Source organism: Pezoporus occidentalis, unplaced genomic scaffold (genome assembly GCF_034315485.1).
Source record: "Pezoporus occidentalis ecotype Australia unplaced genomic scaffold, CSIRO_AGI_Poc_V1 ctg95, whole genome shotgun sequence".
Lineage (NCBI taxonomy): Eukaryota > Metazoa > Chordata > Aves > Psittaciformes > Psittacidae > Pezoporus > Pezoporus occidentalis.
This window is the reverse complement of record NW_026916315.1, coordinates 971,366-992,575: the sequence shown is the minus strand read 5'-3', so window position 1 is coordinate 992,575 and position 21,210 is coordinate 971,366. Positions and strand designations below refer to the sequence as shown.

The 21,210-nt window shown below is 45.4% G+C and overlaps 1 protein-coding gene across 2 annotated transcripts; it reads right to left on the bottom strand.

Moving 5' to 3' along the window:
• Positions 1 to 826: 826 nt before the first annotated feature.
• Positions 827 to 8,882, bottom strand: CLDN16 (claudin 16). 2 transcript variants are annotated; one of them, XM_062606228.1, is made up of 5 exons: positions 8,371 to 8,748; positions 3,727 to 3,829; positions 3,301 to 3,465; positions 2,036 to 2,227; positions 827 to 1,673 (listed from the first exon to the last, which is right to left on the bottom strand). In XM_062606228.1, exons 1-5 carry the CDS (start codon positions 8,482 to 8,484, stop codon positions 1,534 to 1,536), a joined length of 714 nt encoding a protein of 237 aa, XP_062462212.1. In that variant the 5' UTR covers positions 8,485 to 8,748; the 3' UTR covers positions 827 to 1,533. The 2 variants fall into 2 exon arrangements, with proteins under 2 accessions (XP_062462212.1, XP_062462213.1); XM_062606229.1 differs by having other exon boundaries at positions 1,531 to 1,729; positions 8,371 to 8,882.
• Between the last annotated feature and the right edge of the window lie 12,328 nt (positions 8,883 to 21,210).

The following is a 21,210-nucleotide window of genomic DNA, read 5'->3' as shown; positions in this document are numbered from 1 at the left end:
CCTTGTGGAGGTGCTTGAGCCCATGGCAAAGCCATATGGACCTGCTGTTGTCCTATCTGTCCCAGGGCCTGAATGTTCTTTGATTAGGAGCCATGTCAGGATTGGGTTATGCTTTAACATTGCTGGTCAGTTCTGTGCTGCAGCACAAGATGCTGCTTCTAGGATAACCTGTGAGAGGACTCAACCCCTCATCTTCCACTGTAGGGGCTATCAGAGGTGCTGTCTGAGACACAGCCCACTCCATCCACAGCCATCCCATCTCCTTCTGGCACTCATAACATAAGGCTTCACTTCAGTTTGCCTGGGGGAAGGACAGAAGTTTCTCCATCCAGTCTCCCCCTCAAGCAGTTAGTGGAGGAAGCCTACCTCTGGTGGTGCCTCAGTACCCACAGCTGTGCACACCCTCCTGCAACTCCACTGTTGTTTCTCCACTGACCCCAGGCAGGTATATCTTTGTGCTGAGAGCCTTTCCCAACCCCTGGTCCCCATGACTATATAATGTGGTGCTCACAGTAGAAAGGACTGGATTTGAACAGTTCCTACCAACCCTAAGAAAATTGTGTCTTGATTTTCATTAAAGGCATAGAAGAACTTTTGCATCCGTCCTTATGGAACATGTTAAACCACACTGGGTTTTTTTCACCCATGCTAGTGAAGACACGGCTGATGCTCTAGCCTCATCCAGCCTATGGGAGCTTGGATTGTGGGAGGGGACAGCAGTCCTGAACTAGATTTAAATATTTGTTGATAGATCACTATCATTTATCCTAGTTTCTAGCTGGTATAGACATATTGTCATGCACAACATCAGATCTTGGATCTTCACTCACTTTGTCCAGGCAAAACTTTTACTGAGCATAAAGAAGCTATCAATTTCCAGATCTGTGAGTCTAGAGCATCTGTAACATACATTTTGGCACATACTGAGAAGGACTGTAATGTGCACCTGAACTTACAGTGTTTCCTCAGTGCAGAGGTTCACAGGCCAAAGAGAGGGTCAAGCATTTAACACAGCTCTTTATCTTCTGCTGAACTCTCCAGCTGCCTGTAAGAGCCGCAGACCCCCATGCTGGGTACGCATGGTCCAGATGTTGGCTGGACGATCAGTCCCTCTCTTCACCTGTATTTTCTGCTTTGCACAGTCTGTTGACACATTGCAGACATGGAACACATCCGTCTTACAGTTTGGGGATCTCCATGCAGAACACTGGCATCTGATCCAGGAGCAGATGATTTATCTCGCTCATACTGATATTGTTGAGACAAATGCTGAAAGACTTTGTGTTGGTTATTTCAGTCCGTGCTTACGCAAGTGGTCTTGGCACTCAAGACAATGGATTCCCTAAAACAAAACCTTCTCAGAGGTTACTTTCTTCAAGGATTTTTTTTCCGAAGCTCTCATAATGCAAATATTATAGCATACAGTACATCCTTAAAATTTAACTTCACATCTGTGTGGCAACCAGGAGCCTGGGTATCTGTGCAAGCCATACAAGTGCAAGTAGAGCTTGTTCTGGAGTGCTTACCTCCTCCTCATACTCTTGTGTCAACTGCATACATTTTGGCAGTAGCTGTTTGCGAGGATGGCAAATGCACATTTGTTACAATTGTCCCAGCTGAGGAATAGCCTTTCCTTAAGGAGTAAGCAGAGTGGAGTCTTCTAGAGCTGGTCTCTGTGAGGCATAGGGAGAGAAATAGGATCTGCTACTGAGTGCTCAGTGACTTTCAGCTGCAAAGCCTCAAAATGCAGAGAAAGCAGCACTCTAAGATATGACATAATAACACTTTTAACGTGACGCTGACACCTCAGATCCCACCTGAAGACCTTGATGTGCTTTCTAGAGATGCTGAAATGAGACTTTTCCCATTTTACAGCTGAAGACATTGTTACTGGGGATGAGCAACCATCCGGAAGAATGTCTCCAAAGGACTTTCCCCACCCTGTGTGCCTGTAGCACACCCTGAGCACCTGTAGCACACCCTGAGCAGTGGCTCTGTCTCTGAACTGTGTCTCAGCCCTGCCACAGTTCCTCACCTCTGAAAAGATACATGCAGCAGGTGAGCAGGGCCCCAGATAAGAAACAGCCAAGTGACCCCGCCATGCCAAGCCAACATGACCAGCCAAACTTGTACTGGATGCCCAGAAACACGTTGTGGAAGACCAGAGAGGAGCGTTCCACGTAGACATCAATGGCATACCACACCGAGCCAGTAATTCCTGGGAGACCTGCAGGACAGGAGGGAGGTACCACACAGAGCCCCCAGATGGACCACAAGATCACAAACAGAAAACCTGGAGCTACAGCCTGCTGTATGATGAGTCAGACTTTAGGATGCAAAGACCTTCCTTGGACAGCAGGTTTTGGTCCCTGTTCAGTCTCAGCCCAGTCACTTCCACGTGTTCACCCTGGCTCCTACTTGATACCAAGTGGAAAGCTGTTAGGCAGAAGCTGTACCTCACAGTACTCACAGACACCATCAGTGCCAGCTGGCAGCACTTAGGTTTCTGCAGTATAAGGCAGAAATCTGCCCCCTTCTCAGCTTATTTAACAACCTGTTGCAAAGTTGTTCCAAATTAGATTTTCTAATCTCTCTTGACTTGCAGAACTTTGACAGTGTTTTTCAGACAAACTTTGGGTGGTGAATGGAGGATTCTTAAACTCACAAGTTTTTTACATGTGCTCCCAGTGGCTGGGGTGAGTTATATGTGAAATCTGTTTACAATGAAAGAGGTGGATGCTCAATATTGGCATGAAGCTAAGTGAAATTACTTGGTACCTAGTTAGCTATTTATTTTTGCATGTGAAATTCTCCCACTGGCTGTAACAGCAAAGCACTTTAGTTGGGTAATTATCACCTAGGAGGACAGATGTGCTATTATCCTTTTATTAGAGATTGGCTGCAGAGATTTTGGGCTTAGTGACTTGCTCAAGGTCACACAATCTGTGGCAGAGCCAGGAACTGAACCAGGATTCTGGGACATTGTAGTCCTTCTGCTATTAGATCCCTTTGCCTTGTCAACAACACTCACTTCTTCACAGTAAATAGCAGTAAATGGAAGTCAGTCAACTCAGAGCCAGGTCACCTGGTCAACACATGAAATATAAGTGGATAAATATGTGCTGTTAGGGGCAGGCAGTGAACAGAGTCATTTGCACAAATAGAGCAAATAAGGATCCTTCTCCCATGTTTATCCTCTAGAAAATCACTGGCTCCTCTCCCCAAAATAAGAGAAGGCTTTAAAGCTTCCCTGCTTTCCCAAAGGCTGTCCTGCAAGATGCAGGCACAGCAGGGAAATACCTGCAATGAGCAACATAACTCCAGAGACTAAGCAGATGCGCAGCTTGATGAGTGGCTCATCAGGAAGGAATTTCACACAGTCCAGTCCCAGGACAAGGAAGAGAAATCCAAATCCTGCCAGGATATCTGCTGTGATCATCATGGCTCGGGTCAGGACCAGCTTCACTGCAGGACAAAAGCAAATCCTTGTAGTGCACAAGAAATGGAAATGTGGGTGGGTAATGGGGACAGATCCGGTGGGAACATTTTTTTCCTGGAGTGCAGCTTTCTCCAGCTTCCCCTGGGAGTAACACCTCACTAAGAAAAGAAACACGGCTTTAACATGCATGCACACCAAATCATGTCTCACTGAGTAGAACAGATATTCTTTTTGTATACACTTGGGTATCCCCACCACTCGTAGAAACATCTTTGACTCTTACATACCAGGGTGCTCGGCGAAGATAGAGTCGTACTCATCACAAGTTTGGATCCCATCAAAAACGTTTGTGACACATTCCCACCATAGGCCACGGCATTTTGTACTCACCTGTGGGTTAAGAAGAGAAATAATACTGTAAGTTAATATGCCCACCAACACAGGGGATGGTCGGCTAGGCCCTTCGACAGAAATCCTGGTCCCATTCTGTCGACGGCAAACCAGAGTTGTGAAGCTTGAAGAAGAAAAAAAGTAACAAGATGGAGAAAAAGCACAATTTTTTCTGTGTCGCTACTAATGGTTTTAAATTAGAGAAAAAGAAATTCAGACGAGACATTAGGAAAAGAAAAAAAAACACAACTTCCTATTGGTGAGGATAAAAATCCTAAAGGAAGTTGGTGGGTGGCTGACAGGAGAGATCTAAGAGCAGGTTTGATCACTCCTTGCCAAATGCTTGTCTAAGGTGAGCAGGGTAGGGCTATATACCAGATGACCTGAGGCTTTGCTGTCCATGCTCCCTCTACACCATCCTCCTGACAAGAAAGAGCAGCTCAGAAGGGAGTGTGACTGTCAAGGCAAGCATTGCACCTGCTATAGGAGGTGGCCCATGGCGTGGTGAAGGACAATTTTGCTGCTGAGCAGAAGTGTGGAAGTAGTCTCTTCTCCAGATGCATGTGCAGGGCTCCCCTTAAATGACTCAGCCATAAAGACTGGCTGGAAAATGAGAGGCAGCTGGTGTTGATCCTGGTCCTACGCCTCTGGGTGCTCTGCAGGCTACAGGACCACGTGTGCACGAGCCATGCTCACTGCTGAGACATCCAGGCTTGGGCAGACATTGCAGTAGCATCATGGCTAATTGTCTCCGCTGTCTTGAAGCATAGATATCATGCCCAGCCTTCCATAAATCACTTTATTATGGGAGGTATTTTCATTACCAATGCAAATATGACAACAAGCACCTCTAAAACATTCCTGGAATTGCTCATACAAGGAGCAGCGTTATTGTTGGTTCAGCTTTCAACTCCAGCCTGCCCTGTTGCTGCCAGCGACACCCACTGCAGTTAATGGAAGGAGAAACTCTACCAGGGAATTGTTTCGTGCTGGGGAAGGGGACCAGGCTTGCTTGGACAATGCAATAAGTTCATTTTTCTTGTACTGTGTAAATCAGAAAGCAGATAACATATCTCAACCTGTCAATACAGTCTCATTCAAGATATTCTGAAGTCTATAGCCAACTGCAATACAGTTTTTCCACAATACAATGTCTCAGCCAAACCGTACACCTTCCTCTGTGATACTGCACTGTGAACAAAAGGCAAGTAAAAATGACTTGCTACTTCACACTGGTAAAAAAAAGAAGATACTGTTATGTTTAAATGAAAACAAGCTACACGTTTTGTTTCATTAAGATGAAAAGTACTTACAATTTCTGAGAATTTCAGTGCAGGTTTGATGACAGATACCAACAAGAAATTAGAAGCAGTGTTGGAAAACCTGGTTTCCTTGATTCTGTGTTTTTCAAGAGAACAGTTGTATGTAAAACAATTTGCCATTTTTGTACTAGACGTATGTTTCTACCATGACCCTCTTAATCCAGCCACAGCTCCTCTTCTGTCCTAACACTCCACCATTCAGGCTGCGTTTGAAATTAGCATATTTGTATTAAATTACATATTTTCCACTTGCATTTGTATCATTTAATGTTCTTTCCAAACCAGCATAGCCTTATTCATGCTACTCTGTATTCAGCTCACACTCTCAGTTACTTCCTCACTTCTTTGAATTTGTGTTGTATTTTAAACCTTACAAGCAGCATCTTTGTCTAAATTATTTATAAAAGGACTAACAGGATTCCAGGCTTTGTCAGCCTTCAAGCAAAACAGAAGTCTTGCAATGCAACAGCTGTGATCATGACCTAGCTTGTGAAACACCCCCCTTTCCAGACTTGATAAATGTTTTGTGTTTCTTGGGATGTTTCAGTTATCACTTACTCCTGCTAGTGCTGAACAAGGGCAAAAGCAGGGATCAGCCCATCTCTGTGCAGCCCATGCACAGGCAGGGATAAGGGTCTCATTGCCTGCTGCAATTGGGATGGGAACAAACATCAGAGAGGGGACCTGCGGCTGGCCAGGGCCACTGCTGAGCTATTCAGTTTTCTGTTATCTGCCTCTTCACCTCCTTGGCCATCCCACGTCTTTGTGCACCCTTTGCCCTTCAGGTTGTTAATATCTCCTCCCAAACCACCCTTGAGCATTTTACCTTGCACAGACAGCACAGACCTGCAGGCACATGGGAACTCACTGTTGTAAATGGGAGAGGGGAGAGAGGTGGCTGGGGTGTCACATAAGGACATGGATTTCTCCATCCCATGGCTGGTCTCAGGTTAGTAGCCCTAATTCACTATCACCTCTTTCTCCTCATAGCAAATTTACTCCAGCTTCACTGGGCACAGCCAAAGACTCCCTGAGAAGTGAAGCATCACAGCCAAACTCCTCATCCCCCACTTGGATTATGAAACACATTGCCACGACCTGCTTTCCCTAACACAAGTATGCATGTAAAACATAAACTGCATAATGACTGCAATATATATAATTACATCCTATACATAATGTATAATTAATATTAAAATAATTCTAATACAAAAAAATGAGAGAACAAGCACACACTTCCCCTTCTGGGGAAAGCGGAGAAGACAAACATGTGAGCGATGTTAGTCACAGTGTTATATCGCACTATAAAAAGGTGCCAACCTACAATTATGACAAACCCAGCACAAGAGAAAGACAGGCAGCACTTAACAGTGGTAATATTTTTAATCGGCCTGCAACAGGGAGGGACTGTGTACACAACACAGCGTTTGTTGGGAAGGACATTGTGTTTTTTTCCCAGCACAAACTAGCGTAAAAATTGATCCAGGCTTGTCTTGATGATCACATGGAACACACCAGCTTAAACCACTTTCTTCGTTGCTGTACATGACCTGGTTCTATCTGAAGGGAAGGCGAGAGTTGTGAGAGTTGGCCGGGGTGCCTGCAACCTCTCCAAGGTTGTTGCTCCCACGACTACCTGGCTGCTTTGTCCTGAGCTGCTCCTCTCCAGCAGAACCGCAGTGAGGGCTTCACACCCTCTCAGCTGCTGGAGGCCAGGGTCAAAGCCAAGGCTTTCAGGGATCTCGTTAATGTATACAAATATCCCAAAGGCAGTGCCAGGAGGATGGTGCCAGACTCTTTTCAGTGGTGCCCAGTGACAGGACGAGGAGCAATGGCCATAAACTAAAACACGAAAAGCTTCACCTCAAGATGAGGAAGAACGTCTTTGCGTGGAGGATGGCAGAGCACTGTAACAGGCTGCCCACAGGGGTTGTAGTCTTCTCTTTGGAGACATTCGAAACCCACCTGGAAATATTCCTTTGTAACCTGCTCTAGGTGCTTGGCAGGGGAGATGATCTTCAGAGGTCCCTTCCAACCCTAACGATTCTGTGACTCCCTAATGCTGGAGAATAGAGTTCCTTTCTCTTGAAGTCGAAGCTGCCTGACTTATTCCAGCTGAAAACAGAAGTCATTGTGGACCCCACACCTTTCTGGCCATGGACAGTTTACCTGCATTCCCCTGTTTAGAGAGGCAGTGAGTCATTAGGGCCATTAAGGAGATCAGTGGTCAGGTATTAAGGCTGGGGGCGGTTTTGCTTCATTGTTTAGTATTCACACTCAGAGCAGGAATGTGAGAGTAGTGGCTGCTAATTACCAAACTGGGTGTTAATGGAGCACTTCGCACAGCCCAGTGCAGGTGCCTTTGTGCCAAGAAGACAAGGTTACACAGCCTCAGGGTAACACACTGGTTCTTTCCTGGACTCATTCTGTTCAGGAGCTGGGTTTCCCTCTTGTTTTTCCCCACAGCTGGGGATCCATTTGGCTTTTCTGAGTATACTGATATCTCCAGCTGATTACAGACAATCCATATCTTCCTGAAATGAATCTAAAATATCTTGTTAATTTAATATGATAAATGCAGAGTGATATCCCAGCCAGCATCAGTGGGTGCACGCTGTTCTCTCTGCAAAGAAGCTGAGCAGACACACTGACCATCAGCAACCTCACTGCATTGGATCTATGACCACCTCAGTCATCTCCACCCACCTTCTAGGGCGGGACTGGCAATCAGATTGCCTGGATTTCTTGTGGCATAGAGAAAAAAAAAAAATGTATTTTTCTTACAATAATTTTAATAGATTTCTGCTAACCTTATAGTTCAATGGCTGTTAAGAAAAAGACTTGAAGAATACAGGTGTACACACTGGACTTGTCCACCAGGTCTGACTTACAAAACTAGAAACATCTTCCAACCATCCATGCAGGCTGGAGATGCAGGATAACTGTACTGAAATTCATGCACATTTAAACGTAGAGCCTGTAGACCTTTCCTGAACTTACTAATTGAGAGCAGAATCTGGATAATAGTCTGGTAGAAAGAGTTACACAAAATACCACTTATCCCCTTCTCTTTCATAGTCATTCATTTCATTTTCATCCACCTTCATCCAGCACAACAGGGAAAAAGTGCATGGGAGTGGAGAAAAGATGTCAGGAACCGTTTAGTCTCTCTAGGACACATTTATTTTGGTGATCAGGCTCTCCTCACCCAAATCTTACCTCCAGGGAATCATCAGCATTCACCATCCAGCAGTCTGTCCAGGTAGATGCTATCAAAAACCCAGTAGACAAGAAAGCAAAAAAACAGCCCACATACTGGAGGAAAAACCTCATGCCAGCAGGTGCTCAGCACATCCAGGGGGCAAGAAAAGCAGTGTCCAGCCCTTGTTCTCACAGCTGAGGTAAAGGCAGAACCTTACTGTCCCAGGGCACTGCCAACCTCTTCCAGTGGCTGCGAACAGCAACTTGTCACTTCTGCAAATGCCATCCGTTAGTGATGGCGGCAGGAGCAATGCTCACCTGCAATGGGGAAGGGAGGAGGGTGAGGGCACCCTCAGGAGCCGTTGCAGCCAATCCGCCCTGCACAGTTAAAGCTCTTGTCATGCCTGGCTGAAGAGAAATGGGTTGTGCAGAAGTGGCATGCAAGTAACTGGAGTCCTGGACTTGCAAGAAAAACAGGTATCATTGCAGGTTTTGGCAATACAGGGATTAAAAAACAATAAAAACTTGTTCTCCAGGGCAGAAGTTCTGAGCAAGGGACATACAGAAGAGCTTTCATGTGCACGCACGTTTACTCCTGTACGTCGGTTCATGGCCTAGCATTGAGCAACTATAAAGTATCTTGGTGTTGATCCCAGGCCTTTTGGATACCCTATTGGTCTCTGATGCAGTGATGATCTAGTTCAATGCAGGAATGTCACTAGAAAGGGAAGGGAAAAAGTAGCAATCATGGGCCTTCAGGGACAATACCAACAACCATCCCAGCCCAGATATAGAACTCTGTATTCTGCATTTAAACCAAACCTAGATAGTTTTCATGCTCTGGACTTCTATTTGTTCATGGCCTGAGCCTGGCTCAAAGAGCTTTCCAAGGAAGTGCCAGTTTGGGGGGGGGGGGGGGGGGGTTTGGTTGGATTTTACCTGATCGCTCTACTGCCATTGCAACCCTCCAGTTTTCCTGCAGGACTCCCTGGACGAGCAGAGGTCACAAGGCTGCTGGGGACAGAAGGACACAGCCTCTGTAAGCAGTCTTCTCGCTCAGTGTCGCCTCTCACACAGTGCTGAGAAACCCAGCAGGGCTTCAGGGTTTCCAGGAAAACCAAGGGGGAGTGAGATAGGAGACTAGAAATTCCTCCCATCCCAAAGATGCACAAAACCCATCACATCCTCAGTAATCTCTATTTTTTTTAAAGAAGAGCCTTAAAAACACTGGACATCTGCCTGTAGTGGGCAAGTATTCAACACAGGGCTGAAGAACAGATTCTTGCTCTGCTTACAGCCTGCTCGCCGGAACGGAGGGTGTCTGAAATATCAGCTGTCTCCTCCAGATGGAGCCAGTCGGTATTTTTGCAGAGTAGCTCAAAGCTTGTTTTCTCCTGCGAGATTTCTCTCCAAATACAATAGCAATAACAAGTTTATTATATAACCTGTACAATTCCTGTCATAACCTCATGAGGCAGTTTTACTGTCAGAATTAACACTCTTTTGCCTTGATCCCAGGATCACTCTGTTTCTCAGAGTTCACACTCCAGAAGAGGTCCTTAACACATGCTTTGGGAGACATTAGGTAGAGAACAAAAGTATCAGGTTCAAAAGGCCAGGGCATGCAGCACTCCCTGCAGCTTTCATTTTTCTGCTCTCTGTTTTCTAATTCTATTCATAGACACTGACAAATGAGGAACTTCTTCTTTCTCTGCCAGATGCATGTTTTAGTATGGTTATGTGGGTATGATACTTTCTGCTGAGTCTTCTCACATCCACATGTAAGTATAAGGGGAAAAAAAAAACACCAAAAAAGAGACAAACACAAAAAACCAAACCAAATCAAATCAAACAAAACCAACCAACCAAACAGAACTCCCCAAAATAAACAAACATGATCTTCACTTTATGGCTTTCTGTAACAAGAGTAGAGTTGTATTTCCATTGGTTCTGACCCACAGTGACACTGGCCACATGTCCTATAAACAGGCCACATATATATAGATTGCATCGATATGAGTCAGGTGCTAACAATATGCACCATCTTCCTGTACTTGTCCTGCATTGTATTAATGAACCTATGGCTGCACCAGTTTTCAAAACAAGGTATCCTACATAGTTATTATTAGTAATAACTTAGAAAAAGTGGCGCAGTGAGCTCAGAAAAGGCCTGGATAATCTGAATTAAGTCATTAGAGGTGGCAAGAGATAAATTTGATGGTATCAGAACCTGGATTAGCCAGGAAATGTATTATAAACGTACGGACCTCCTTGTCTTATTCTGTCCCACACCCAAATACAAGCCTCTTTTTGAGAGGATAAGACTGGGGAGACCTGGGGCCATTTTTCCTCACTTGGTTCACGGTGAAAGTGTGCCCAATACAAATATTACAGAGGTGGAAAGTGAAGAACTCCCAGGGGAATAGCAGGACCACAGTAACAGCCAAAGTGATGTTTCTAAGCTTTGGTAACAGGTCCATCATACTCTTAGTATATACTCCCACTTAGCCTTTCAAGTGCCCATGAATGGTCAGCCCAACGAGCAAACTCCACTAAGGGATGAAGACAGCATGTTGAGGTGCCAGTGCTGCCTGTGCTTTGCTCCATCTCTCCATAGCTATCACCCCAGTCCTGGAAAAGTCTTGTTTATTTTCCACATGACCAGCAATTCCTGTTGCTGTCCCAGCTCCATCCATTTCCGGGTGTTCACCCTGCAGGGCAGGGCAGGAGAGTGACCCTTTGTAGAGCAGGATGCCAGTGCTTCCCTGGCCATGAGTCACTGGGGGACGGGAAGTGGATTCACACTAGCCATTTGCATCTAGTTCTGGGCTCAAGAGCATCCTCACCTCAACAGCAGTGCAGGCCAGGATCCTCCAGTTTTCCCTGGTGTAAGACTGTTACAGAGCATGCAACACAATGAAGACAGTTTGTGATTTTCATCTGACAATGTAGCCAATTCAAAATCTAGTCCTTCTTTGGGTCCATGTCTCCAAACAGTCCCATGGAGACTTCTGGAATTATTAGAAAGAATACAATATTCTCATTCAGTAGAAACTGGCAAAGTACATATTAATACTCTTTATTTAAAACAAGTCAGCATCTTCGTGAACCAAAGCCTGCAGCCATTTCTCATCATACTCTTCTTTCCTAGTTTAGCACAACAGATGACCCTCCAGCTTTGGAAAACAGCTTTACCAAAATTACCTCTTTGTATAGCCTAAAACCTGGCTGACATGACTCCATATAGCTTTCAAATGGATTTTAGGCTGTACTATATATTCTAACTATATCTTACTCTCTTGACTAACTTAACATATATAGCACTTTGACACTAACAAAAGCATTAGGGTATCTTAAAACATAATTATCACAGCTTGGCCTTGAATGGCTCTTAAACTGTGTGGTATCAATGCAACATAACTTTGCTAATGTAACAGCCTTACCATCTTACCTACACACACTCCCAACTAAGAGATAAATGCAATACGGGTCGATTGCTTTTATTACTCATTAACACAAGGTGGTCTGTGCTTTCTGCTAAAGCCAAGCCATCATGGTGCAGAGAGCAATAGAAACTACTGCCAGTCCTGAGAGGATCATAGCTGGTTTCCATCTGTTTACCTACAAAACCATTCTTGCAGCAATACCCCAATGAGGTCGCAGCCCCATGAGCAGAGCAGGGTTGTGTCCTCCCTTTACTCCCACAGTGTCTAATATATAGTGTAGCAGAGGGCCTTGAGCAAGAGGGAAGTGGTGCTGCTGCACATTAATGCATGAAATATGGACATAACTGCAAGGAAGCAAGCAGTCAGTGAGGTGACTGACGTGTCCAGGGCAGAGGCTTGTCCAAAGAGCATGGCTCAGGAGTAGGAAGTGATAGAGAGCTTTAGGGTTTCCCTAAGAGCTCTTTTGCTGCTATGGAAGACTCCATGGGCTTGACTGCCCAACCTTTCCCACACCTCCATCCTGCCTGTACCCCACTCCATTTTCCTGTTTCATACATCAACCATCCATGGCCTCTGCATAAGTGTCTTTATGTCCAGAGCAGTGCTCCTGGGACATGGGATGCAACACAGATGAATTATGGAGCAGTGTGTGTCATCTGTAATGTACTACTCTAGCCATGTTCATATGGTCACAAACTCCTGGAATTTAGCTTGGAATTAGCTTTGTAACCCCAAGGAAAACAGTAAGACTCTGAGCAACCTATCATAGAATCATAGACTATCAGGTTGGAAGACTATAAAGGATCATCTGGTCCAACCTTTCTTGGCAAAACATGACCTAGAGTAGATGTCCCAGCACACTATCCAGATGAATCTTAAAAGTGTTCAACATTAAGGATTCCACCTGTGACTTTTCAAACAGGCAATATATAGGATTAAAAAAAGTAAGAAAGCAAAGGGATTTTCTAGTAGATATGAGCTTGAAGGATTGGTAAGTAGAAACTGTGTTTATGTGTGTGTGTGTATATACTAGACACACAGGTATGATGCTTGCATACACTCCTTTAAAACATTGTTTTCAATTACTCCAATGCAATAAATAGTAAAATAAACATTTCATACAGTCTCTTTAGGCTCTTAAAGTAACATGCAACTTCTCTTCAGTACAATAAACTTTGTCTCATAGCTGCCTATGAAATCCCACACCTGAGAAACGCAAACCTCAATGACGTATTATTAACCCTATTTTAGAGCCAGGGAAATCAAGACACTAAGCACCTTAAACTGAGAGTGTGGATTCACAGTCCCTCTCCTCATTAATACCGGGGCAGCACTCTCTCATAGGCGTGGTGAGATCCTTATCGGTGAAAACATGCATGACCACTCAGGTTTCCTGAAAGCAGTCACCAAGAACACACCGTGCTGTCGCTGCATACCAGCTTCACGCAGGCGTGTACAGGCGGAGGAGCTGGGCAGTGCATTAGACACACCTTTTCTCGGCATGTCAGTAGTTCCAGTGAATAGCCCTAGTCCCCAAGCACCCCGGGGGCTGTTGATGCCCTGCCACGTCCCTGTGGCGTCATCCTCATCCAAGGGTGTGTTTCCCAGTGTGAGCCGGAACTTTCTATTGCCCTGGTGCAAAGGTGATAAAGTGAGTGAAGCACAAGGTCTGTGCCACTAATGGCAGACGTGCAGGAAGGGAAGGGAGAGCAGGGTAAATATTTTGATCTTTCCACAGTACCAGAGAAAAGCAAACAAAGAAATGTGCCATGGAAGAAGGGGTTTGTATTGTATCTGTGCTCTGTTGGATGCTTCTCAGACACTCAGCTCACCTTAGCCTAAGTGAGGGAAGTGAGAGGGGTCATATGTGTGCTTCACCCCGAAGGCTCTGCTGGCTGAAATCCAGCCCCTCTTGTGACTCACTTCACAAGAAACATCCGCTTCAGACCTCTGTGCCCCTTGCTCCTGTTCACCAACCTGCTTATCGGAGAGTGATGAAAGCCTCACTAGGAGAGTCATCGAGAAGGGGATAAAAGTAACTACTGTGTTAGAAATGCAGCTGGTAACAGGATGTTTGATCTGCTATAAAAAGGCAAGGAGGACAAGAACTGAGGCTTGGAGAAAACAGTTGCTGCTGTGATTCACAGCCCCTGAGCATGGTACAGTTTTGGGATCTGGTTAGGTGAGTGTGGGTCAGGTTTGAGTATGGGATCTGCATGGGTTTTCCCTGAAGAGCTGCCACTCTCTTAAAATTAGTGTCTGCCCACCTGCCCATCACCAGTCTTTTACCATACACTCACTGTCCCCTCTGCTCATACCTAACATCCAAGCTGCACACTGAATGCTGCCCAGAGCTGCCCCCACCATGAGACACCGAAACTTCTGTGCATAGCCAGGCTCTGGCAAGGGGGAGAACCAACTGCAAACACCCTGAAGACTCCCATGAGGCCACCCCCTTACTCCAGCCCTCTCCCTGCATGAGAAGGCAAGGATGACAGGCTGCTGAGCAAACTAACGGGAGCAGAGCTCCTCATCTCTCACAGACACCCCATCACCCTCTGCCTTCACCTTGCAGCCAATCTGTGCTGTAGGCTGAAGGACAAAACCATGGAGGAAGAGGAGAGAGGAAAGGCAAAGACAGCCTAATCCTTGTTGGAAACTCCCTGAGGAATGAGGAGACGTGGGCAGAGATGCAGTCCTAACTCTGGGACAGGAGACAGGAGACAACAGTGGGTGATGCCAGCCTCTGGTGCTCATCTCACCCAAGACATTTATATAAGGAGTGTCTTCAGAGGCCTCCTGTCCTCTCTTGTTGCCTATCCTCCCTCTCTAATCAGAGTCTCTCTGTGCAGGAGAGGAGAGAGAGCACAACATGTCCTTTCCTTCTTTCTCACATTCTGTCCCTATTCTGCCCTGGTAGTTGTGTTTCACACAGGGCTTGGCTTCCTTCTCTGTTCTTCATGGAGATGTGCTGTTCCTCATCTAAACTCTCCCAGAGGAGACCATCCCACCGCCTTCTCGCTTTGGCTTCATTTGCTCCTTCTTTGTCAACAGCACAGGGTGTGGGCCCATCCAAGTGCTCCCAAATCATCCATCAGCAAAGCCTCTGTGTACTTGAGGCTTAAGGAAGAGTTTTCATGAGCAGAGAGACAGATGGGAGAGAAACGCCTCCAGCCAGATAACTAAGGTTTTAAACTCCCTTTAGGCACTGAAATATGACCTTGCACCAATTTGCTCTTCCAGTCTTAAAGATAAAGGGTATGTTAGAAAGTCCAGGGAGAAGCTACTTCCCTCCTCCTCTGCCTTGCACACATGTGCACGCATAAGCTCTACTTCCACTGCAGACAGGTCTTGCACTCAGCAAAGGATTTTTAGAAGTTTTCTTCCCATGTAGGCACTAGAATAACTGGCCACATTTGAAAACTTGTTTGATGCTGCTCCCCACTGGAAAATCCATCCATGTGTATCACAGCAGCAGCTACCAAGTGTTTCAAAAATACCTGGCTCTGATTTCAGTGTTCTAAAGGGGACTGAAGCATGTTGGATGTCAATACTTGAAAATCCCATCCTACTGCTCCTCTCACTTTCTAGAGACGACTTCTTGTTGGAAGTTGATTGTGCAGGGTTGGCATATCAGTAAGGATGCCATGCGACTGGTCACCAGTTCCGACCTGTCGGAAGATTTCCTACAGCACGGTAATCTCTGTATCTTGGATTGTTCTAATATCTGTTAAGACATCCCAAATAGGTTAGGTCTTAGGGATCCTTAGAGGAATTTCTAGCCATATGTGGAAGGGACTAACTTCAACAACACCCCAGAAAAAAGACCTGAAACATCATCTCCTAGCCTTTACATTGCCCCTGAAAAGTCTGATCTACAAATCTTGCAGCAGTTTATGGCAGAGCCTTTCTAGGAAGGACCTTGGATCCCTTTATCCTCCCACAACTGATTACCTGGCATGTCATAAGGGCTGAGCAAGTGGATAGAGGTTGTGGTCCAAGCACAAAAGGTGAGACATAGCCATACCCTGGGATGGGAATCACTGAGTAATCTCTAAAATGCTGAATACATCCTGGGCTTTCTCATGACATGAAAGTTGCCCCAAAACCAGATTCACAGGTACTTAAGCTTGATGGCTTCCTTCCTCAGTGGGTGAGCAATAAATGGTGGTACCTTTGGCTTCATGGAGGTAACTGTCTTCAGTACTGGCTGAACAGCAGTTCCTGTGGAAGACTTCAGATCTAGTCATTAGGGATCTTCTGTTCTTCCTCCTTCTACCTGTTTGTTATATCATTCCATTCCAATGTGCCCTCCTTCCTTCATCTGATTTCAAGACGAACAACCTGAGGTTCTTCCAAAGAGGAAAATTTTTCAGTGGTGATCCTGAAGGTGATCAGAGTCTTGTCAGTCTCAGGAAATTCATTGCATAACTAGGACATCAAGCTCATACATGAGCACAGACGCTACCCATCACTGAGTCCCTGGTGAAGACTTAGGAAGATATAGGTAGAAATATGATCCCTGCTATAACTGGTCCTTGGAGGATCAGCGCCAAGACCTTGCAGGAATCAGGAACATGGTGAGAGCAAACAAGATGGGTATCAAAAGTTAGGTCTTCACAGCACCCATTTCCTGGAGTCTCTGAGAGATGTTTTCCTGATTGCACATAAAAAACTCTTCCATAGATGGTACCAGGGATGAATTTTATCTTGTCAGGACCTTGATGCACATCTCTTATGGCTGACACACTGAGTATGACACTCACATACATACACATCTGTCTGCCTGTCTGTAAGGCTTGAGTCTCACTTATCCTCTTTGCTCCCCCTCTCCTGCTCTGGGACTTGGACACCAAAAGCTGCTGTGCTCCAGCTGGCAGTAGTGGCACATGGTGGGGAAAGTGGCACACTTTGGGGTTGACCCTTCCAACAAGATGCTGTCCACCAGACACTTCACTGCTGAGCCTCTTCACCACATGCCCCACCACAACTGTCCCATAATGTGACACAATGAGTAGTTTCACACATTTTGAGAAAGACTTTTGTTGATATGACATAGAGCTACCTTCTATTGACAGCATGCAGAAGCAAGGCTTTTTCCCACCATTACTTCTCTAAGACTGCGAAACTCATTGTTTCTCTTAATTTGAATGTCTGGCATTTGTTTTATATCTGGCTTCTAGCACAGAATGTCCAGTGAAAGAACAATCCTAAAATAGAAAAATTGAAAGCAAAATAAATCCTACTATATGGGTCAAATCTGTTGGCCTCCATGGGATGGTTTTGTGCCATGGAATTTCTATCAGAGGTTTCAGTATCACTCTGTAAAACATCATGAATGGCCAGATCTAGGACCACTTTTATTTTTCAGCAGCTTGCTGCCTTGCACAGACAAGACCAGCAATCTGAGAGCTGCCGGTAGTGAGGCTCACAGTGAAGCTTTATACATGCCAAACCCACTTGTTTACAGGCAGAAATGATTTTAGTGTTTTGGGGCATTCTCAGGGACAATCTTGGGTCTTGTGGTCATTTGTGGGTTGCTGATTCATGAGAGGATCAAAACCAAAGAGAACAGGTGAAAACCTAGGAGCCGTGGAGGAGGCACAATCCCTTCCAGAGCCCTCACTGACTCACTGAAGGGTAGTTTGGAGGAGAAGCCAGGAGTTCAGCCAGCCTCCAGGCTCACACAACTTCAGTGTGTTACATACAAGCACATTTTAACTAGAGCCATATGAAATCCATCATGTGAAGGGTAGAGTGAAACTATTCCCAAAACTGTAGCTTTATCACAAACAGTGAGGAAACATGAATGTTTGAAGGACTGCAAGAAGAGGGTTGATTATTAGCTTGGTTTATCTCCAACAGCTTAGGAATTCCAGGTCATGTCTGCTGACCAAACACAGAGAGGTTAATGGTGTTTAAGACCCCCAACATTAAAGAAGGAATAATTCATACAGCCCATTTGAAACCCAATTTTCACAATATATTCCCTGTGTATAATCAGTATCAAATAACCCCAGTCAGTCCCTCTAACTGATGCTTCCTCCACCAGCCACAAGTTTCAATTCCAAATCTGAGCTTTCCTCCTGGAAATGGAGATTTCAATTTGTCTGTGCAGGAAAAAGCTCTGGTTTTTGTGTTATTCACTATCGTGTTCCCTTTTAGGCAATAAGAATCATTTGGAGGAGGTCTTCTCCAACAATGTTTCTCAAAACTTTGTACTGAATAGCAGTCCTGCAATGGGGAGCAGCTGATGAAGGGTTAAGCTTTATTTGTGCTCCTGTGCTCTGCAGCCCTGCAAGCTGTGATCTTTGGCTGCTTCAGCAGCTACCATGGTCAAACACAACGTCTGCTCCTCACTGCAGTCTGGGTTGGACACAATCCTGACTAATCCCGGGGAAGATTTGCAGCTGTCTTGAGATCTTCATGACAAGTGGGTGCTGCCTACAAAACAGTGCTTGGAGCTAAGGCTCGGCAGGGATGTTTCTCCTGGATGGATGAGGGAGTAAGTGAGAGAGAGAAGAAAAAGCAGCCTGCAGATAACCAACAAAGTCATTTTAAGTTTTTTTCTAGACAATGTAAACCAGAGCTAAATGCACGTGATCCCACCAGTCTGCCCTTTTCCCCCAGAACCTTGGAGACACCAAATGAAACAGCAAATCATAGGGCTCCAATGAAGCAAGATCTTGTATTTTCCTGTGAAACACAGAGTAAACCTGCGAAACTCCTTGCTGCAGGATACTGCAGGTGCCAGAAGTCTAAAAAACAAACAGCTGAATTTACGAAGAAAAATCGAGTGAGCAAAGTGAAAGTCAAATGTACTCCACTGGCTCAGGATATACTCAGACATGTATCAGGGTCGGCTGTAACACATTTTGTGGTAGCATCAGTATGTGCTCTACAACTGGCTCTACAATGGGCTGCCACCAGAAACAGCAGACTGGGTTGACAGTGTATGGCTATTCCCATTTTCTGATCCAGATGTGGAGCTTGTGTCTTCACTCTGAAATCTGGATCATGAAGCTGTCCTTGCTCTGCACACCTGCCCGTAGTTATAATAACTTATATCAGAATGAGATGTTTCCCCCTAACACAACAGTTTTAGCTCAAGTATTAATTCAGGGCAGCCTAGGGACTGGTTTTAGGGGACACCAGGATCACATGTGGCCCCATGCTCTCCAAACACAGGCATTGCACAGTGAAACCTTCCTCAAGAAATATCTGAGAGAAGAGGAAACCAGGCTGCTCACCTGCAAGTCCTGGCAAGTATTAAATCTTGTTTTTGCCAGAAAAGGAAACAGGTATCATTTACTACTCACAGAGCACAAACCCCTGCCGAGTACGGAGGTGAGGCTGCTCGTCTGACTACCACCACCCAAAGGAGCGATATGACCAAGGTGTTAAGCATTTGCTCAGTGCAGCAAGGACTGTTGCACATGAGGAAAATCTCTTTGAACAATTAGAGGAGTCTGTCTACCTGCAGACTAAACCACCCCAGTCTGATTTCAGTAACTGTCTATATATACGCCTCTTCTCACTTGAACCTGCCTTTGTAAAGGGCAAAACATGAAGACTCACATGTTTACTTAAGAACAGGCCACTCACTAAGGACTGTCAGTACCTTTAGCCTACAGAATACAGAGGAGATTGCGACATTTTGGATAAACCCAGATCTTTCAGCTGAGATTAATGAGCTGAAGGAATGGTATTTCCCCAAAAGTAAGGTAGAAAAATAGGTGAAAATATTTGGAACTCCCAACAAAAAAAGAATCTCAGGCAGAGGAGGAAAGGCAGTGATGATTAAGTGAAAAGATGGCTTACTTTGCCCATTGAACAAGTACAGAAAAAAATCTAAAGAATTATTTCATGTCTCAAAGAAAGAAAGTCCAGAAGAGGACTATGCTCTTAGGGATGCTGTAAAATTCACCACAAATTCCAGAGCACTGAGAACACTGATGAGTGATGGTGGGAAAATGTGGAGTTTCAGTATTTACCTTGCTTTGTAAATTCCTTGTGATGTTCATAGAAAGAGTTGCTGGGTTTTGAAATTTCTCATGAAATGAGTAGTAAGTATCACTTTCATATTGTCACTGGAAAACACGATATAAATTGTGTGGTTATGGAGCTGGGACTGTGCACAAGGTGTTTACACAGGTTGTCAGAGGTGTTCAGGGGTCAGACATGAGCAACTTGTCTTCAAAGCAAGCTGCAGGTACAGAACTTGTGCCTATGAAGAGTGCACAGAGGCACAGGGAAGAGCCTGTGCTGCAGACTACGCAGACTATCAGAGGTCCAAGAGCACATGGGTGTATCTCAGTATTGCCTTTCAACAGCTTTGTTTGAGCCAAGGCTGCTCTGTTTTGCATACCCAGGAAGAGTGCCAATGCAGCACCCAGCAGGGACAGAGGGGCAATGGGACAGCTGTACTGTGGACACAGCACCCACCTTAGGGCAGCTGAAGGCTGTAATCCTACAGCCCCTTACAGAATAAGACTTTCTTCAGTCTTAGCCCCATGGAAGGGGAAGAAACTGAGAACACATGTTGTTCTCCTGTATGTCTAAGCAGTCAGGATCACACTGCGGACAGATTTGGCACAAACTGGCTCAGAGATGCCACCAGGACACACCCTAAGCCAAGTTTTCCCAGTTACAGGTAAGCATGGATTGCAGTCCTTCCAAGAGCTGCAGCATGGTTACTTTATACAGCACATGCCTGCATGCTGGCTACATGCATCTCAAGACCACTCTTGATGTCCCTCCCAGTGCAAGTGCAATCAGATCATTGCCATGGAGGACTCCTCCCTGTACTTTCCTAGAAGGTTCAGTAGAAAGCCCAAGTCCTTCCCACACAAAATGGCTGTTCCCCCTCCTGGCTGCTCCGAGCTTGTAGCCAGAAGGATTTAAACCCGCTAAAAGTGTCTTTTCCCCCTGTCCACAGCTGACCTCTCTGCAGGAGTCAGTGAGGAGCTGTCTGATCTGTCTGGGGGGCTGGCAGGAGGGTCAGGGGAGGGGTAAGTCTGTTCATCACTCTGAAGCACCTGGGAACACTGCACATTCCTTTGCAGATGGACATTATCAGGCTGATATGACTACCCAGACATAATGATCAAATCCAGACACTCCTAACCCTGCTCTCTTCAAATGCATATGGGTTTCTGCCCTGCCTCTTCATCAGGCAAGGAACTGTTCCTCCCAAGGATCAGCTCCAACAGCCAGCACCACGCTGGTTTCTCTACTCCCTGTAGCAGAGCTCTTGATGAATAGGCAGAGAGATGTATCTACTTTGTTGTCCCTCCACTGCCAAAGAAAACTTTGTTGCTTTACAATTTTTCACTCTCAAAGCTAAAAAACGGGGGTCCACAGAGACCCAGGAAAACACCATTTCTTCAGCTCCAGGTTCACAGCTCCCTAA